The following is a 21710-nucleotide window of genomic DNA, read 5'->3' on the forward strand; positions in this document are numbered from 1 at the left end:
GAAAAGGATGGATAGTGGAAACCATGCCTGTAGGTATCCAACTTGAACACGTCTAAAAGCAGGCATGTCAGAATATTAATGCTTCGGTCTCCTCTTTTTTTTCCTCAAAAGCCCCAAGATGAGTGTCTAGTAATCCTAAATTTAAAGGATACCTACCTACCTACATATTCAAATAAGAAAATTTTACATAAAATGCCTTTGACAGTGGGTATGGGATCAGCACTTGCATGTGATATGTCATTTCCTTGACTTTCTGATATCCAGATAGGTTATAAAGTCTCTATATTCTCCCCTAAGCTCCCCTAATGACAGCAGACAACATTAATATTCGTAATATTATAGAGAAAAATTGGAAAATTGCCCAAGGGAATCAAGAACTAACAAAAGCCATAGGAGACAAACCTAGGTTTGTATATGGAAAAGATTACAATTTGAAGGCCTTGTTTGAAAAAGGTAAAGACTCTACATCTTTGGTAATTCCTTTTAGTAGTAAACCGAATGGTATGTACAAATGTCAGGATTGCAATATGTGCAGATATATTTCAGAAAGACCATATGCAGAGTTTCCACATCTCTCCTATACCATTGGGGTGCCAGGTGTATTTAATTGCAAGACACAAGGAGTAGTTTATGTGGCTATATGCAACAAATGCCAACATTTTTATGTTGGCATGACCACCAGACAACTTAACACTAGAATTAGGGAACATATATATAGTATAAAAAAGTGTGACAACAAAAATGCTTTATATAAGCATAGTCCAGACTGTTGTGGCTTCAGCAAGTTTTTATTTATAGTTTTAGAAAAAGGTAGAACAGATTTGAGAGGGGGTGATTTTAAAAATGTTTTAGAACAGAGAGAAACTAGATGGCAAATCCGCTTAAGGGCAGACCAGAAACCTGGGTTAAATGATGCAATAAATATTAAATGTTTTTTAAAGTATTGTAGAATATATGTTAAAAAGAAGGGGGACTTAGAGTAGTAACCTTTTAGTGGATATTTTGTTACACCCCCTTTTCTACAAACATATTTCTTTTATATGGTATGTGTTAAAGCTGTGATTTATTCCTTGTTCCTGGACTATGGTTTTACTTTTTTAGTGAAGTGGTTGCACTTTCTTGTTATTTGTTATTCTCTCCTAAGCACTCACAAGGTGCAACCCAAGGAACTTTAATTTGCTGCTGGAGCAATGTATGCTGGACTAAACCTGCTGATTTAAGTATGGAATACCATATTCTGGATGAGTTAAAAAAAATTAATATCTCTTAAAGACATAAAGGTATTAATGTACAAAAAAGAACCAAACAGTGGGTTAAATATTCATGCTGTTACCAAGAAGAATGTTACAACAATGGCAAGTGTTGCTGGACTGAGTCGGTCGGAAGGTAAAATGTTCACAAATGTTCAAAAGCAGTGTACGTACACTGAAATACACAGTCCTCTCTCACATTATTGCACAAGAGGTATACCAAAATCCTGAAAGAAAGTCTTCATCCAAGAAACGCCATCTGACAGAAAAAAAATTGCAGGTATATTGTCAAAGTGTGCACAAGCATTGATATACTGCATATAAAACCCTTACCCAGCTCAAATAAAATTAACTCAGTACACACATTTTCCTCACAAAATTAGCTCCCCAAATAACTTAGTGCTTAAAATAGCAGTCACTGACAGGAAACTTCCAATATTTGAAAGAATAAGTGGTATTAACCCTTTTAGGAACCTGACGAATGTCCTGATTAAAAAAAATACCCCCCCCCTTAAAATGGCAACAAATCTGTGTGGAAGGGTTCCCCACTTGGGAATTGTCTACTAGAAATAAAGCAAAAAGATGGCTGCTGCTTTGTGAAGCCTCCAAGCTGCTTCATGAGGTAGCAAGAAAGTACCGAAGAAAGCAGTCATACTGAAGTTCAGTTCCCTCCACAGGGCTGCCCTATCAGCAAACAAAGTGAAAGTGTGAGAGGGAACTCAAATCTGGCCTCAGACCTTAGATAGATGAATTAAATTTTAGCTAAAATATAGTTAAAGCTTTGCAGTCAGAAAAATGTGTTACCAATCTTTACTAGCGATTATGATTAATCTACTGCGGTGGTGGTGCTGTGGTATCATTGTCGCCTCACAGTAAGACGTTGTCCTGTTCGATTCTCAGCTAAAGCGTCTTCTGTGTGGAGACATGCGTGAATGGGCATCCCTTCATTGAAGGTTGTGCATCAGAGCTGGCAACTCGGCATGTAAAAAATCTACTGCCAATTATTAGCGGACCGGAGTTCCACTGTGGCGACCCCAAACCGGGAAAAGCCGAAAGACACAACAACTAGCGATTATGATTAAATTATATCTACAATAAAAATATCATCCATATTCTAGATTTTCACAAGTCTATGAAAAATAGTAATTGCCCTGCTCTAAAATTTCTACACAAAAATGTTTCAAAGCATGGATGACACAGTTCAGTTGCAAATTTCAATTAAACAACCTAAACAATAATAGTGTCATCCTTTTCAGCTAACTTTGGATAGTTGCTTGATTCAAATCATTCAAGTATGACAGTGATCAAACTTATTTATATGATAAAATATATAAATGAGACAAAATTGATTTTAATTTTATTTTATTCATTTATGTGGATTTTATATAACTCAGCAAAAGTGGATAAACCTTTGTCTCTATCTCCATCATATTTTGCATCTTTGAAGATATAAATTGCATCATACTTTGGGCAAGCAACCAATCATCAAAACACATTTTATATATATATATATATATATATATATATATATATATATATATATATATATATAATAACACTTTAACTCATGTACCAACTTCAAAAATTATTGCATGAAAGAAATAGGCTATATATTCAAAATACATTTCAAAACTGTCTATGCATATGCAAATATCTCTTCTTGCTGAGTGTGAGGTATCTAACCGAAGAACTATTACCATCAAAATATATGCCAAATAATATGATTCAGTATGAGGAAGTTCTAAACCTATATTATCCCATTTTCTGAAATGTTACTTCAGGAAAAAGTCTAAATTATATGAATAAGAAAGGAAAGTTGTACAATACCATTTTTAATGCACACCTGCTTTAATATTGCAAAGGTAGTTTAAATTGTATATGATACCTTGGGTATTAAGCTCATATTAGATACATTTAATCTATATTGAGCTATGAACAATATATTTTCCAGTTCTTATTTATTTATTTTGTATAATATTGTCATAATCAATTTCATTAATGTCATCTATTTTTAGATAATACATAATTCCTAAGCATTTTTCAATTTTGCAAACCAAATTATATCGATTAATATCATGTTAGTTTTATTTTAGTGAAATATATGTATACACACACGTACATCTAACTGAATGTAGTCTACAAGATACGAAAAAAATGCAGTTTAAATTGAGATGAGCTTCATGATGACATGATTAAGGATTGTTTTTCTAAAAGAATAGTACATGCAAAAGTACAAGCATTGAAAGGAGCACTTTACTTGTTGACATGTGACAAGGGAAAGTAAAGAGCTGACATATCATAATTTCATCTGCCTGATACCAGAGGGAGCACATGACAAGACCCCTGGACAGTCCTTTATGTAGGACATGGTCAAGCATGGCTAGACAACTAATTTGATTTCTTTCATAAATATTTTAGTTTAAATAATAAAGTAGGTTTGATTAATGCTTGAAGTACAATGCATTGCATTCTTGCTTTTAGTTGAGTTTGTATCATCATTTCCAGTAATAGTTGTGTAGTTAAAAAAATGTGAAAATATCTTATCTAATAATATAAAAGCATATCCTCTGAAAAACGCAGAATCTCAATCCATTGATTTAGTTCTGTTGTAAATCTATTTAAACCTTTTGGACTTTTGGAATATAAATGTAATTTTACCTTTTCTAAAGCTATTGAAATTTTATGATATAATATTTATTGCTGTTTTATTAAAGATACATTTTTTGAATTTTTAAGTTCTTAATTTGAAGTTATCTTGTATTTTAAACAAATTGATATCCCATTATTTCATTTTATGATACTTAGAAGTAAAAACAATGTATTTCAGCTTTTCCCAGTTAGGGGTCACCACAACAGATCACCAGTCTGCAGATTGATTGGCAGTGAAGTTTTTATGGTGTTGAGTTGTCAGCCCAGCACTCAGCCTTCACAGAAAGCATGCACATGCACCCACCTGCATGTCTTTAAAACTCACTGGTCCACAGGGAGGAGATACAGACTCTGCACAGAATGCACTCCAACCAAGAATCGAACCAGAGAACCTCTTGCTGTGAGGCGACAGCGCTAACCACTGCACCACCACATCTATGTTTTATGATATATAGAAGTCATTAAATTGTTTTTTCAAGTCTTTCATTTCATTATGACACAAACAAATAATGCTACTGTATATATAAGCTTTAATAAAGTCACATAAAATAGTTTCACTTACCTCTCTATTATCGTTAAAAGAGAAAAATGTTCACTTTATTTATTTATCCCATCTTTCGATTCTTTAAATATCATCACATAAGAGGGAATTATTTTAACTGTCGACCAGTTGTTTATAATTAACAGTCAAATAAATGTATCTTTACGGGAAGAAAATGGACATGAACTTAGTTTAACTGAATACATTTTAGAAACCAAATTGTTAGATATATAAATTGTAATGATACATTTAGGTCTCAAAATAGGAATAACATGTAATAAATAATTAGATAATTTTCCAAAATAAATCAAATCATTTAGATTTAATAAATTAGACAAATTTCTTAAAACTTTAGCAAATGTGTCTCTACTTGTACTAGTGTTTTTATTTTTGTGTTTAAGATACAATTAGTGTCCCTACTCAGGATCAAATTAAATTATATGTCTAAGCTTTTTTCAAGTTTTGCTCCATGTCTAAGTATTCAGTGCATGCTGGCTAGTTCAGTAACTCTGTTTTTGTATTCATAGGTTCATAGATTCATTGCTAAATACTAGGCTGGCTGCCCTTATGAGGCATTTTAAGCCTAGCCAATTTTTCCTTTTGTGCTCAAAAATAACCTATCTCTTTTGGTTATAGATTGGCCTTACCCATCCCATGGTCGGTAATCATATATCAATACCATTGAGAATAACTAAGATCACACCATAGATATTTTGAGGGGAACCATGCATAGAATTAAGCATTTAAGAACTGCATCTATCCATTAGTAGACAGGGACAATCCCGGGGTAACATTTCTGATCCCCATCTATAGATCTAAGTTATGCTTGAAAATGGACAGGGATGAAGTGATTTATGTAGATGGGGAGTCTGTTCAACAGCAGTGGTATCTGCTGCAAAATATACATGTCCCTCCAAACCATTATATTGACATTGCAGAAGAGGTTTAGACACCTAGACTGAGTATTTGTGATGCCATTTGACTTGCTGATGTGCAGTAACTCCATCAGTAATGAGTTGGAGAATGCCTTACATGCCAGACACAGATTACCTTTTAGCAGTCTTTAGGATATGGACTAGAGTGACAGGGCTTTGAGTCAGTCCATGTAGGACATGTTGTCTAGACCTTGAATCCTTTTAGTAAGGCATCTCTGTGAGTGTTCCTATTTCCGCAAGTGTATGGATAGATACATGCCGAAGAGGGCATTATATTCAGTGACTAGCCTAATGAGGGCTGAGTAAAGGCAGACAATGACATCCCCTGATCTAGATACAATCCCTTTCTTTATAAATTATGCAATATAGTAGGACATTATTACAGCAATAACACATGCTGGTCAAAAAGTTGTTATATTCAAGTAGAACCAGTGCAAACATTCCCTTTGTGTCACTAAAGGAGTTAACAAATTGGATGCCTGTTGTTATAAGTTCCAATAGAAATGGTTAGTGCTTCAAAACTCATTTCCATTCCAATAAATATTAATGATCTATAGTGTTCCAATCATATCCAGGATCTTAATGAGGTAGGGCTTATCAAAGATTGACTGTTCACTGGCCAGTTGGTTACATTAAGTCAGAATATGTAATATTTGAACCAATCCATGTTTAAATATATGCCAAAACAAATAATAAACTATAAGATGTGTGCATATTTGTTCTTATTGGTAGCTATTCTCTGTTATGCTTCATTTGTATATAGTCACTCATTGGACCAGTAGGTTTTTTAATTGGTTCTTAGAGCAAAGGAGTTTTATTGGTCCATACATGCAGTTTTCATTCAATGAAGCTCATAGCCATTTTTACCTAATCTCATACTCTTAGTGACTGGATATCAGTTTGTTTAAGTGTTCCTGATCAGCGTATAATGTGAGATCTGAGGAAGAATTTACTTGAAAGCACATATCAAGTTTATATGGAAGTTTTAACTGCTTTATTTATTGTTTTAAAGTGCTATATTAAAGTTTTTGGTTTATAAGCAATATTGGGGTGGCTTTGGTACTCTGCTTTTTCATATATATATATATATATATATATATATATATATATATATATATATATAGATATAGATATATATATATATATATATATTTCAATTATATAAAGGAAGGGCTATTTGTTAGATGCATCCATGCTTCCCTTCCAGGGAATCATGGCTTGATGAATTGAAGAAATGTCTAGTAACATGAAAATTAAAAAGGAGCCATAGACACATTTTCATGAGTCCAGCATAAGCGTGCATTTGGCTAATCGGAGAAAGAAGGAAACCACTGGTTTTATATTTTTAAACCACAGGAAATACAAAGTAAGATAAGATGATTCAAATAGCATGACTTACTGTTGCAGATACTGCTTATCAAAGCTGTACTGTTATAGATAATATGTACATACTCAAAAGTATTCTTAATTTTCTGATATCATATGTATCATATTTCTTTCTTGTAATGGTTTGCATTTGTGAGGTACACCATATTTAGTGCAGTTTTCTAATGAGTCTCACCTGTGATCATCTTTTCAACAGGTATGGCAGTGTGGAGGTAGCATGGAGGTCCTTCCTTGTTCCAGAGTAGCTCACATTGAACGTACAAAGAAGCCTTACAATAATGATATTGATTATTATGCAAAGCGCAATGCATTACGAGCTGCAGAAGTCTGGATGGATGAATTCAAGTCACATGTTTACATGGCATGGAACATACCAATGAATGTGAGTAGAAAAAATATGTTATTCTTCAAGGCATGGCATGGAACATAATAAATAATGTGTGTATAAAACTATGATACATAATATTATGTGTTGTAAGTTTTTATTTTTCATTGGGAAAGTACACATGCAAATCTTCAATATTGTTTGGAAAAGAATTACAGCATAAAATTATTAAACTAGACTGAAGGGCTCTCAATATCTGAGTTATGACTGATGTAATGCATTTACTTTAATTACATAGTGATAATGTTCTACAGTACTTTTTCATATACTTGTTAAGCACTAGATTTACAGGACAAGAGAGCACACAACTTATGGAGCCTTTAAATCCAATAATTATGCTGCACCATTTGCTATGTTGCTGTAGTAATCCATTTTGCCGTGCAGTCTACAGTTCTACTGAACCTTAAGAACTGAAGCAGATGGTGAAGTTATAAAGTTAGGAACATTTATATAGAATGACAGGTTGATTGGCGCATTGTGAGAGAGGACTAAGGTAACTTACCCTTTCCCTCTGCATTCCTTTGGTCATTTTCTCTTCTTTATATATACCACAGAGTAGGATGAAACAGTGGCATGACAACATGAGATAAAATTCTCTGCTTTCAGGAAAAAGACCTGTGGGTGAGATTCATTAAATTATATTAAATAACTCTTTTAATTTCATACGTATTTACTTAAAGTTTTTTTGTTGACAGGTACTCTTGCTTGTCTATAAAATTTAATTTCCTCTGCAGGTAGCTCTGAGGAAGTAAACAGCATTAGGTACATTTGCAAAGATATTTTGCAGGGGATCTACTTCATAACACCAAAAGACCAAAATTGCTAATGTGATAATATCAAGACGAGAAAGCCAAAAACTGAAAATACTGAAACTTCAAAATACCATCTTTCAAAATACTGAAATGAACCAATATTTGTTTTTACATTTCTGCAGGGGGGAAAGCTCCCTTGCACCCCCCACACCCCTTGGGAGTTTAATATACCAACTCCGAGATTGCACCACATCTATAGAAATGCATGCACAGGATCACTCATTATTGTTCCGTATCCATTAGTGATACTGCCTGGAGCATCATATGTATGTCTGCCATGTTGAATAGGTACATATTACAAATCTTTAAAGCTATAAACCTAGAGTGAACATGAACTTTGTATTTACTCTTCATCTACTTTTCCCATTGCCCTACTGACTTAGAAAATTATGACCTTATCAATGAGTTAAAACGTAGGGCCAAAGTAAGTAGAGATATGCCATTTATAAGACATATTGTAAAACTTTTAAAAATATAAAGTATATTATAGTATGACTGTGTTATTTGGGGAAGTACAAACATGTCATTTTGAAGTGGTTTACTTTAATTTACAGAGAAAAATTGTTGGTATTCACAGACTTCTTGAATGTTTTGTTTTCAAAAGCAACCAGATGTAAAGGTCAACTCATGTCACATCTGTGGCTTAAAATTCAGTATTTTGACAGTCAGTATTGTCAGTTTTCAGTATAGTGGTAGTCAGTTATATGAGATTTCAGTATACTGAGATTTCGAGATTGTGAACTTGGAAAAATAAGTTTCAGTATTGTGAGTTTTCAGTCATGTGATGTAGATCACTTGCAGGATATGCATAGCTATCAGGGTAATGAGAGCTATCAGAGTAATGAGAGAATAATTCAATCAAATATTGACCATTAATGAAAATATTGCTTTATTGTAAATAAACCACAGCATGTATAATTACCAAAACACAGGTTAAGAATGCTTGTAAAAAGGTATAGCGGTTTACAAGTTTGTATGATTTTATGCACAGTTACCCACCTGCATTGATATGTGATAACAACTCACTATTTTAGCAGATTATTTTAATGCTATAAAGGTAACTGTTTTCAGATCTGCACAGTGATCCTACCACAGCAGGCAAGCAACATTTTGATTTATGTGATTATACATATATTTTACTGATATTAATTTCATCTTGCAACCTAATTACCACTTTCTATCACTGAAATGATACCATTGTAATACTGAACATTCTGGAAGGATTTGTAAACATGGGAATTTATGCTCTAAAGTTTAAAACTGAAATGTTTGTTTGCTCAAAAGTACCACATTTTGCTTTTGGTTAATGTTTTATTCATGGTATTGATGCTGGCTGAGCACATAAAAAAAGAAAGATTAGCTAATTGTAAAACTTTTATAAGCACTAAAATCACTGCTAGCCATACAAGTGTGAAACTTAGAATTTAGTTTTTAGCCACTCGATTGAGGCACAAGGAAAAATTATATCTACCATCTGTTATTATATATGAGTGGACAAAGTGGGGAAATTTAATTCCTTTGCTTTTACAAACTTTTAAATGTTTATCTTATTAATTGACTTGCATGTCACAAGCAGGTTCCTGCTGATTCATTAACAGCACTTTTGGTGCTGTAAATTGCTAGAGCCTGGGAGATTATAAAAAATTATTTTTTTACATTTATTGATGATCATGAGTTACTACAGAACTGCCCTCCTAATCAATCTTATAATTTTATCAGGGAATGCAAATACTTCCATTGCTCTACTCATAAAATACCAGCTTACTGTATTGAATGCTTTCTCTGCATCAAGACCCACCAACAACAGTGGGATTTTTTTTACATTCTGCTTCCATCTGGATCATCATTGTTCTATTAATTTTGTCAAATGTTTGCCTCTCCTTGACAAAACCATATGGGATACCTATCAATCAATTCTACCATCACCTCCGCCACTGTTTTAGCAATTATAGACATAAATACTTTATAATTATGGTTTAAAATTGAAATGGGCCCATATGATGCTAGATCTGATGGGTCTATACCATCACTAGGTATTACAGCCACCCCAGCTTTCTTCCAGGATGTGGGCGATTCTCTACATTTTAAAATACTGTTAAATATAACCTTCCAGATCTTTATCACTTTCTTAACTCCTAACTTCCAAACTTTCATGGGAATACCTCCTCGGATGCAGCAAGCTCTGCAAGAAGTGCAGGAATAGTGCAAGAGCTGCTGCAGGCAATATGGCAGACGAGCAATCCAGGAACAAGTTTGCAGGATGTGCACGAGCACTCCTATACTCTTTCTGCACAAACACCACTACTATATGCGGATTACCTCATTTTCTGGTAAAAAACATGCAAATGCGTTGAATTAGTGATCCAGGAAGCAGGCAAGCATCTGTGCAGGAATCGTTTAACCTGCAGAAATGTATTCGGTTACTAACCAAATACATCTCTGCAAATTACAAAACAGAGGCATGACAGCTTGAAAGAAAGCATGTATTCAATGTAGTAGGCATGCCAATGGCCAAATATCTGACCATTGGCATGGCATGAAAAATAGTTACAATTTTATAAAAAACAAGTTTATTTTTTTGACCAATCTCGGACGTTTAGGGGTAGGGCAGTGGTACACAAACAGGATTATCATGAAAATAAGATAAAAAGGGGGAAATAAGCTTTTATACCAAAATCAGCATTTTGCAATAATAGTCAATGGCATGCATAAGACAACAATACCAAGGAATAGTGGTTGCTTAGGGGGAAGGCTCAGTGTGAGTGTGGTAACTATGAATTCTGCTTTATGCAAATGAGGGGATTGATACTGAATCACAGATTTCCTCTCAGTGTTAGCTTGCATCCAACCCTGTAGGTGGAGCAACATGATTGTATAAGTATTAGAGGTGGATGACATCATAAGGGGGTGTGTAATTCATGCTGTAAGCTTATTGGAGCTCTGTGGCCAATGTTTGCCCTTAGCTAAGCAAAGCTAAGGAAGGGAGTGTGTCTCACATTGATGAGCACTGTTTTCCCTGCTTAAACGGGTGTGCACGCAGTGCACTGGGTTTTAAACAAACAAAAAACCCCACAAAATAGCAGCACTGTTCACATCTGAGCACTAGGTGTGCACAGCGTGCCTCGGGGCTTAAAAGAGAAGGCAATGGGAAGGGAAAACAGCAGTAGGAAGGCAATCAAGGAGAACTAGCATAGCTGGCAGGTGAAATGTAGCACAATTAGCCAATTACACAGGCAGCAGCCCAGAATACTACTATAACCTATGCAAACACCTTTCGGTCTATTTTTTCCCACAAACTCTACACCACCAGTGTACACAAACGGGGAAATTTATCTGACAAAACTAACAAAATGTTAGGGGCTGCTGTCGCTCTCATACATCAATATGTGCAAGAGGCTGAGGGTGGTGAGGATGTAAATGCTGACAGTGAGGAGGAGAAGAGTGTACAGACCCAGGGTAACCTACCAGAGGCTGCATGAGCTGGATATAGTGGAGCACTATTGGGTGGACAGGGACATTCTACAGCAAATTGTTGAGTAGTGCCGGCCCCACCTCATACACAGAACCAACAGAGGGGAACCCATCCCAGTGGAGACCAAGGTATATGTAGGCTTAAGAATGCTATCCACAGGTACCTTCCAAAGGGCAGCTGGAGATATCATGGAGATCTCACAGGCATCAGCATCCAGGGTACTCCACCATTTCTTGGATGCCATGTCAGCACATGCCATTGAGCACATATATTTCCTCAACACCCTTGAGGCGTTCACCAGCAATATGCATCTCTTCCACCAAATAGCAGAATACCCTCAGGTAGTGGGTGCTATAGACTGCACGCAAATACACATCAAAGTACCACCCGGCGAGTGGGGTACAGCCTACATTAACCACAAGGGCTCCCCCTCCATCAACTGCCAGATCATGAGCGATGCCCAGGGCATTACCTTGATTGTGTGTGCTGGCAGCCCTGGAAGCTATCACAACTCCCACATCTGGCCTATGACACAGCTGTACCAGTCATTTGCCAGTGGGAACATCCCATATGGCCACCTAGTGGGGGATGCTGGCTATGCACTCTAACCATGGCTGATGACACCCCTCAGAAATACACACACACCTGAACAAGAACTCCATAATGAGGCACGCACACAAACCAGAATCATTATATAGCGTGTGTTTGGGATGCTTAAGTCATGGTTCCACTGCCTGGGCATATCCGGCGGAGCTTTGCAGTACTCTCCAGCTACATGTACACAAATGTTCATAGTATGTGCCATGCTACACAATATGATCCTGTGGAAACAGCTGCAGCAGGAACAGCATGGGGCAAGGCCACACAGCCCCCCACCATTGCCAAGGCCAGCACAGGCACAGAGGGACTCGGAGGAGGAACTACTTGAGCCTGCCCATGTAGGCAGAAGGAGGCATGCCCAGTATGCCCAGGCCTTGGCAAAGAGGCAACGCATAGCACATACACTGACATGGTACGGACCCAGGGAATGACACTTCTCTCTGACTCACACATACAGTAAAAGGGATGCCAAACATGACACTACCTGTGCTTTACCATGTATAGGGAGTGTATTTTGTGCATCTGACATAGTCATCCCTCCAGCACTGTCCTCAGTACTGGCCCAGCTACAAGGTAAGTCACTCTTCCTATCAATTACCGAATGGAGTAGTATGTTCTGATAGTTGCATTTATGGTATGGACACGAGAATGCAAGGGAATTGGGTGGCTGAATGGGATGGCAATAGATAGTGGACACCTATATGGGCAGCATGAAATCCATAACAAATACTAGTGTCAACATACCAGGCAGTATTAGGCAAAGTGACAAATCCCACCACAGTACATGTGGTGGCCCAAATTGCTGTGGGTGTCCATAGGACACACACATGCTTGTCAGTGAGGCTCACATACCCACCAACAGCCTCAGCCAGCAGGACAGGTATAGATGACCATAAAGAAAGGCTGTGCTAAAGCCTCCAATTGATGGCAATGGAGAACAGCCCCCCTTCAGAACTATACAGACAGGCTACAACAGGTCAGGCAGTTGTATGTTAGTTCTGAAGGGTAAGAAGTCTGAAACTGAAATGTAGGTCAATAAAACCTAAAATCTGTACTCTACTGATATGCCTCTAGTCTGCATGTTAGGTCAGAATACAATATGAAATGGAAGCCAACAGAGTACCTGAAATACCAGTACAGTCATAGCAAATGGTTGAAGTCATCAGGTGTGCCCCCCCCCCCCCCACAATCCTATGTAGAAATGCAGTAAAATGTAAGTGTAAGGAGTAATATCAGTGGAGCACAGATTGCCCGAGCTGGCCCAATCTACAGGATAGCTTATTGCATGTGTACAATATGCAGGGGTCTGTGTGTTAGGTTGTTGTGTGTTCAATATTGTCTGGAAGTGGTCAGCATGTAGGCATGGATGGTTGTATCTCGGTGGCCTATGGGCAGTACTGTGATTGACAGGGGCATGTTCTGACAACTGCATTGCCAACCACAATGCTTCTCAGCAATACCCATGTCAGCAGTCATCCATACTCACTGTCCAGATGTCAGTATCTGTCACTGTCTGAAAGATGGGCATGCCGTGAATGTGGGCACATACTTACACACAGTACACAGGTGGAAGTACCCTAGAATTGTACATACAGGTTAGCAGCACATTACTTGTCCATGTAGTATGGAATACTGGTGTAGTCTGGCCAATCACTGGCAGACCACAAAAGTTACAGTTATGAAGTAATGAGAGACTGCCTATATCCCCGCACAAGGTAACATAAGGGTAATGTCCCAGGTATGTCTGTGTCAGCTGCAAGTAGCTTCCATGTCACACATGCTCTCAGCTCCCACCACCATCAGCCACAGTTTTATCACAGGTCATATCCTTGCTTTTGAGAATGAATACAGCATGACCCAACTTCTGTATGGGAATACCCACAGAATGCAGCATGCTGAAGAGGTGTCCTATGCAGATGTGTCCCTATCTGTAAGCAGCACCCTGCCTGCATCCAGACCAATGGATCAATATGGACAGGAGGTATTGCCAGTAACACCTCACACACTTACCCTGTCACCCCGGGGGAATCCACTGGTTTGCAGCCCGGGAATGTAGGAGTGACAGAATGCACTGGTCTGCTACAGATGGCCTGCATCACTACCAAATGGCCTACAATCCTCTGTCAGAGGCCTGTGCCTCACCCATAGTGCCAATGTATGGTATATCATGGGGTCCTAACTAGCAAACTAACACAGTCAACAGAGCACAAATGCAAGGCCATGTTGACAAATCCCAGCAGCATGTACCTCATGTCCTACTGCAAGAACTGTGGACCAATCCATAAATACCGCTGCAATGAAGGGCCAACTACAGAGATACTTCTCAGATATCGCTCGCATAATGTTAGGAAGAGGATAGAATAATAGAGGGGGATGTAGAAGCATGGACATTATGGAGTGTGTGAAGTCTGAACCTCTGATGTGTGCCCCATACTACCCCTGCCTGCAAACTCATTAATGGGTGGCTACAAACCTGCTCATAAACCACAATGTGAAGGGGAACTGACCAGATATATGAGCCCTGCCTCTGGGTAACCTGGGTGAATCTGTACAGCTGAGAGGTATGGCCACAGCAGGATATGGCCATTCTGTTAAGTCGATATATGTACGAGAAGGAATCCTCAGCCACCATACTACCAAGGTGTTGGACCGTTTACACAGACCCATCAGCAAGTGTCTGTAGCTACCTCTCCAAAATGGCAAGAGTTTGCAAGAATGTGTAGGCTTCAGCCCACAATATTAGACTCATCTTGTATTTCCCGGTAAATAACTGTGAGCAAATAAATATATCTGTCAGTAGTTGATGACATAATACATCACAGTGTAAAACAGTACATATTTTAAAATACTACCAAGACCACCGATCCAAGAAGTAAGCAATTTTAATGAAACATTTAGCGCCTCAGCTTGCACAGCCTTCCAAGAGTAAAAACACTACAAAACACTCTTTGCTTAAGTACAGCACATTGCACAAGACAATTAACCAATTAAGCATACAATTTAAATCACATACTTCCAATTACATTCCTTGTTGAGTCCCGAGGCTCCAAAGTACCATACTTTAAAATCAAGAGGGTTTCTTTTTTTAAAAGTTTATTTTTTAAGGAACAGTACATATGTCTGAATATCTCTGCTAATACCAACCATGTAACACAAGCAGCACAGACAGCAATAGTTACAGTACGCCCCTATCTTTCACCCATTGTGACTCCATATTGTCAACCTATCTACAGATATCCTGCAGAAACAGTTTGCAAGCTGTAGATGTAGAACACCAAACCCTGGAATGGAGTACAACCCTACCTGGAATGGATTCACACACTCAATACAGAAGGTCATACTGGACATGCTCCTACACTTAGAGAAATGAAACCCATGTCTGACAACACACTGGACTATACATATCTGTCATTTGCAGATATCTGTGCACACACCAAATTGTACACCATTTATGCTTCACACACACATATTGGATAGGAATACTCACACATATCTAAGGCCAACAGACTATAATATGTCAAACATATACACACAGTGATGTGGGGAAGGGAGAGAAAGACAGTGACAGAGAGAATTCCATCATGAGGTCTGTCCACCCACAACACATCCAATTGGCCTATATCACATGATGTGCTGATGTCAATCACTGTAGACATTCCTTTTGGTAGCCCTCAGCCCTATAGTGTCTGTGGGGCTTGTGATAACTGTGTAACACGATATTACAAATAAGTATTCGTGTAACATTTGTAAAATCAGTCCTGTCAAATGTAAAGTTGTGTGTGACTGAGTGTGTGTGTGTGTGTGTTTTCAGAAGAAAGATTTATGGCCCATTCACACACACTGCATTTTCCATTGCCCATGTTAGCACTCCTGCCTATGTCAGTCACCTTGAAATAACCCTTTGGGCAAATTTAGTAGTTAGGTAGCAGTTCTAATCCCAACCAAGGTAGTTGTTAAACTGTGTGTGTGTGTGTGTGTGTGTGTGTGTGTGTGTGTGTGTGTGTGTGTGTGTGTGTGGAGATGAAACATTTGGAGGCCATTCACACTCACTACACCTCCCATTGCCATACTTTAGCACTCCTGCTGATGTCAGTCACCTTGAAATAACCCATTGGCTAAAACTCAGCACATAAGTTCTGTGGCAAAGTGTGTGTTTGTGTGAGAGAGTGTGTGTCTTTGTTGACACCTAATTTTGTGGACATTCACGCTTACTACACTTCGCTAACCCCTCCCTTAGCACTGCTGCTGGTGTCACTCACCTTCAAAGATACCTTTGGACAGCTGTCTAGCATATAAGCTCTGTAGTGTTTGCAATAACTGTGCACTACCATAGTGTAGCAAACTAGTTAGGTATGAGTTCTAATCCTAGTCCTGGCAACTGTGAAAATGTGTGTGTTTGTGTGAGAGAGTGTGTGTGTCTTTGTTGACACCTGCTTTTGTGGACATTCACACTTACTACACTTCCCTTACCCCTCCCTAAGCACTGCTGCTGGTGTCACTCACCCTCAAAGATAACCTTGGACAGCTCTCCAACATATAAGCCCCATGACGCTTGTGATAACTGCATAATACCATAGTGTAGCAACTAGTTAGGTAGGAATAATCCTGGTCCTGGCAACTGTGAAAATGTGTGTGTTTGTGTGAGAAAGAGTGTGTGTCTTTGTTGACACCTGACTTTGTGGACATTCACACTTACTATACTTCCCTATCCCCTCCCTTAGTACTGCTGCTGATGTCACTCACCTTCAAAGATGCCTTTGGACAGCTCCCCAACATATAATCTCCGTGATGCTCGCAATAACTGCATAATGCCATAGTGTAGCAAACTAGTTAGGTAGGAGTTTTAATCCTGGTCTTGGCAACTTTGAAAATGTGTGTGTTTGTGTCTGAGAGAGTGTATGTCTTTGTTGACACCCGATTTTGTGGACATTCACACTTACTACACTTCCCTTACCCCTCCTTTAGCACTGCTGCTGGTGTTACTCACCTTCAAAGATACCTTTGAACAGCTCTGCAACAAATAACCTCTGTGGCGCATGCTATAAATGTGTAACACTGTTGTAGCAGTACATAGCTAGGTAGGGTTTTGAAACTTAGTAATGGCAAGTGTGTGTGTGTGTGTGTGTGTGTGTGTGTGTGTGTGTGTGTGTGTGTGTGTGTGTGTGTGTGAGTGTGTGTGTCTGTCATCAGTAATCTGTGTGAGTGATGGTGTGATTGTGTAATAACACAATCCATTGGGGGTGGGTTTTGCTACATTATTATATTGAGGATCTATATGTCCCAATATCCACATTACAAGGCCAATAGTTGTCAAATACCATAGAAGTTGGTGTAAACAATCCACAGCCATAAATGTCTACTGCCATGTGCAATGACTATGTGACAGTATGGATTAGTGAAAAATATAGGCAACCCTTATAATATTCAGAGTCCCCTCTCCACCCACGGATCATACACAAACATGCTAGGCTCGCTCTTTCTTTCTTTCTTTCTTTCTTTCTTTCTTTCTTCTTTCTTTCTTTCTTTCTTTCTTTCTTTCTTTCTTTCTTTCTTTCTTTCTTTCTTTCTTTCTTCCTTTCTCTCTCTCCCTCTATGGTAGATGTAGACAAATACATCTGTTTTGCATAGGCAGCAGCTTGACTTTTGTAAGTAATGCTCAAGATTAGCTGATGGCCTGTGCACAAATTGGAGTTCCTGCTTGCTAATTGCATGTGGAACAGCTGTGGTATCATTCCCATAGCCAATTGCATGGAAACATACTGCTATAACTAAGCACTTCATGTGGGTTTTGGCCTTTTCCTTCACTGTGAGCAGGACTTCATGTGGGTCTCTGATAAACAGCATCACAGAGGGTAGCTGGAAATACCTCATACAATAAACACTGTGGAGACAGGCTAACAAACTGGAGGGGGATGTTCCAGACATGGGGACAGAATTAAGTATTGCTCTTCTACATTTGAAGTAATGTTGGTTTAACAGGGTTTGTGTGGATATGGCTGTTCTGCATGATTTAAAGTCTGGCATGACAGTGTTATGTGGTTGAGAAAACTCTCACCTGTAGGACTATCTGCAGAATGGCCAGAGTTTGGAGTCTTAGATTTGGTGGGTTACTCAGACATTTCTGTATTTATAAATGCAGTAGCATACTCTGATGATTGCAGTCAGTAAATGGTAACATCCATGTGTGATACTGACTTCATATCCCTCAGAAGGTATATGTTACAACAAACCCTGTTACACCAGCAATTTTTTCAGTTTATAACAGCAATATGTCAATATTGGCCCTGTGTTTGTGCCTTTGTCCCCCAAGTCTTGTCACCCTTTGTCCATATGTCATGCAGTAAGAGGTGGATATATACAGTATATCATTATTTACTGACATCATTCCTGATATCAAGCCAGTGATATATCAGACTGCCAGACATGTTTTGTATAGGAGGCCTTATATTTGAGGACAAAACCTGGACATTCTATTGTAGTCTGTACAGTAGTGAGGTCTGTGTACTTATGGTGATTGTTGACAGAGTGCCAGTATTGTATAGCAGTGTATTGTGAATATGTTATTTGGCCTGTGTACAGACTGGGGTAGATGTCAGTGTTCTTGGTCCTGTTCTATCTGACATTGCATGCTGCTCCAGTTTCTGGTACCCTATCAACTTATATGTTTGTAGGGGTAGACTGAGTGTTTGAGCTATATGTTTTTATGTATCTCCTATTGGATATTGATCTGATATGTTGATATTAACTATAGACTACTATGTTTTCAGGACATGTCATTGAGGATTGCTGTCATGTAGTAATGGCATACCTATCAGTTTCAGACGTCTATCTTTCAAAACATTCATCCTAATGCATAACATCACTTTTTGTCTGTCCTCTGTACAGATGTGCAGATGTCAGGAATTCATCTTGGCTGCTTAAAGGCCATCTCTGATTGACTGACATTGACATGTCTGCTCAGATGTGTTATGAATGCCACAGCTAGGAAACCCCACTCTGTATGCACTACATACTCACCAGACTTCCACAGTCAACAGAACATGTTTGGGTACAGGTCCCTAATTCAGACACTGGCCATGTTATGCAATATATGTTGCATACATGTCAATTGGAGTGCCTCAGTGGCCCTCTTCAAGAGAAAATCAGATGAGTGGATATTGAATGTAACTGTCACCCTGGTGATCACTCAAGTGGCATTACTTGATAGATGGCCTGCTGACAAATGCCAGGTGACATGATACCAGTGTACTCACATGCCCTACTCTTTTCATCTCTCCATGGACATTAGCCTGGCTCACACCTAGAAACACCTGCACCTATAGACTTCAGTACTGACAAATGTGTCTGTGTGTATTACTGAGTATAACAGTGTTTGTAAACTTGTAGTTGAAAATACTCTGAGTGTCTTCTTACCCACTACAGCCCCCATTGCTATACTTAGAAAGGGCTGCTGATGTAATTCACATTAAATGTACCTTGTGAAACTCTTCACCCTATGCACTACCTAGAGCTTGCAGTACCAGCATAACACTGTTCTACAAATGGGTAGATAGGCATGCGTTGCCCTCTGAATCCTGGCAAATGTGAGTGCGTGCATGCATGTGTGTGTGTGTGTGTGTGTGTGTGTGTGTGTGTGTGTGTGTGTGTGTGTGTGTGTGTGTGTGTGTGTGTGTGTGTGTGTGTCTGTGTGTGTGTGTGTGTGTGCAGTTGTATGTGAGTGTGCATATTTATAGCAGACAGCATTCTGAGGCCGCATTCTCCAAATACACTAAACCTTGCCATACATTATAAGGGATGGTGATGGTGCTGACATAGGGAGAGTCATGACAAAACCCTCAACCTACTATCTCTGTGGCATGTGCAGTAAATGCATACCCCTGTAGTAGCAATAATTAGATAGACAAGAGTTTGTATTGCAGTCCTGGTAAATGTGTGGTTGTGGGTATGTCAGAGCATTATCATGGGTTTCAGTGAGTACAATATCCAATGGGGGTGGGGGTGCTGGGTATACTGTCTTTACAGCATGTTACCTCCAGTACATGTCCCAAGGTCCACTGTATGAGAACCGCTGTCACCATCAATAATAAAGGTAAATGATGACACTCTTCAGCTCAATGATGCATGTACTGTGTGCAAAAACTCTGTAACAGTATGGACTCACTGACAAAGTAGTCAGTAGTGCTAAACCCAGGTCTGTCAAATGTGTCTATGAATGCATGTGTTTGTCAATGTGTATATGACAGTATGTTATACTATGTATTGTCCATTAACACCCAGTACATCCCCCATGACCATACTGTACAAGGCCTGGCGATGTTGTTCACTTTACAGTAAGTTTGGGACACACCTCACCCTATAAGCTCTGTGGTGTGTGCAATTAAGGCCAAACACATTAGTAGCAATAAGTACCTAGGTAGGGGTTCTAATCTCAGTGTTGCCAAGTAAGTGTGTGTGCATGTGAAGGAATCTACTTCAGTTTGCAGAAAACATATTTCCCAGGAGATCATTTGTCCTAAAACTAACTGGCAAAAGGTAACATTTCAAAGCAATCACCTTGTGGAAATTAAATCCATCAAAACTAGTAGTGGATGTGTAAATGCCCTCTTCCCCACTGTACAGCTGTACATCGATACTGGAGTTGGTATATACATATATATATATATATATATATATATATATATATATATATATATATATATATAGTTGGATGTGGTTGTTGTGGGCACAGCACCCACATTGGAGATATTGTTGTGCGTATCCCCTGCTGAGTGTGCTGTTATACTGTACAGTTTATATTAAGAGGTTAAGTAGTTGTTAATCACACTATGTGTGGTTCTATGCCACACCGCACCCTCCAAAGTGTGGGGGGGTTGTGCCCCCCACACCATCACACCTATGTATACCAACTCCAGGATTGCGCTACATTGGGGAAAAGGACATATACCCTGCCAGTACCATTTTCAATTAAATTAAATCTGGCAGACTGATTATTTACTGATGTGATGTTTTGGCAATCTCGTCTTGGTGGAATTACATAGGCCAAAATGAGTTCTCTGCAAAATGAAGTACATCCATGTGAACAGTATTCTCTGTGTATTGCATCAACACAAAAGCCTCTGTTTCACAAACATTTGGTGTGTGCCACCCAGTAAACTTACCGTTGTCCACTGTAGAAGAGCTGCTTACATCAGCCACCATGCACTCATCTGTATACACCCCTCAGACCTTTCAGCCATGTGGCACATGCAGTAACTGTTATACAGACCTATTACTTGTGTTCAGCTATACCCAGGATATGACACAGTCAATGTGTCACCACAGTGCCACACCCCTTATAGGAAAGGACAGCAGACCAACATCCTCCTGATGCACAGAAGCCTAGAACACAAACAGAATACATTATGGAGACCGCAGTCAGTGTTAATAACAGCTATAATGCATCATGGCTGGACAGCTACACACCCTGATGTGTAAGCATTAAACATTCCAGCTGACAACATGTTAAACAGCATTACATTGCTAAACTTTAGTAGACTCACCCTGTGCATCAGAACCATATTAGCATGTCCCTGCATTGCTGGTGTAGATGACAAGGATGGGGCACAGGTATCATCATATGCACAGGGTGGGGTGTGGGTTTGCCAGAGGCCTATGCTGAGCCATTTGGTTTACACCGTGTG

The 21710-nt window shown here is 38.8% G+C and overlaps 1 protein-coding gene across 1 annotated transcript in view; it reads left to right on the forward strand.

Moving 5' to 3' along the window:
• The window catches only part of GALNT9 (polypeptide N-acetylgalactosaminyltransferase 9), a 2692403-nt gene that overhangs the window by 2288536 nt on the left and 382157 nt on the right, over positions 1–21710 (forward strand). The window contains exon 7 of the mRNA XM_044065518.1: positions 6958–7143. Coding sequence (XP_043921453.1) covers positions 6958–7143 — 186 coding nt within the window. The remainder of the gene's footprint in view (positions 1–6957; positions 7144–21710) is intronic.

The sequence above is a fragment of the Protopterus annectens genome, chromosome 1.part0 (assembly GCF_019279795.1).
Source record: "Protopterus annectens isolate FY-2018-M chromosome 1.part0, PAN1.0, whole genome shotgun sequence".
Taxonomy (NCBI): Eukaryota; Metazoa; Chordata; order Ceratodontiformes; family Protopteridae; genus Protopterus; species Protopterus annectens.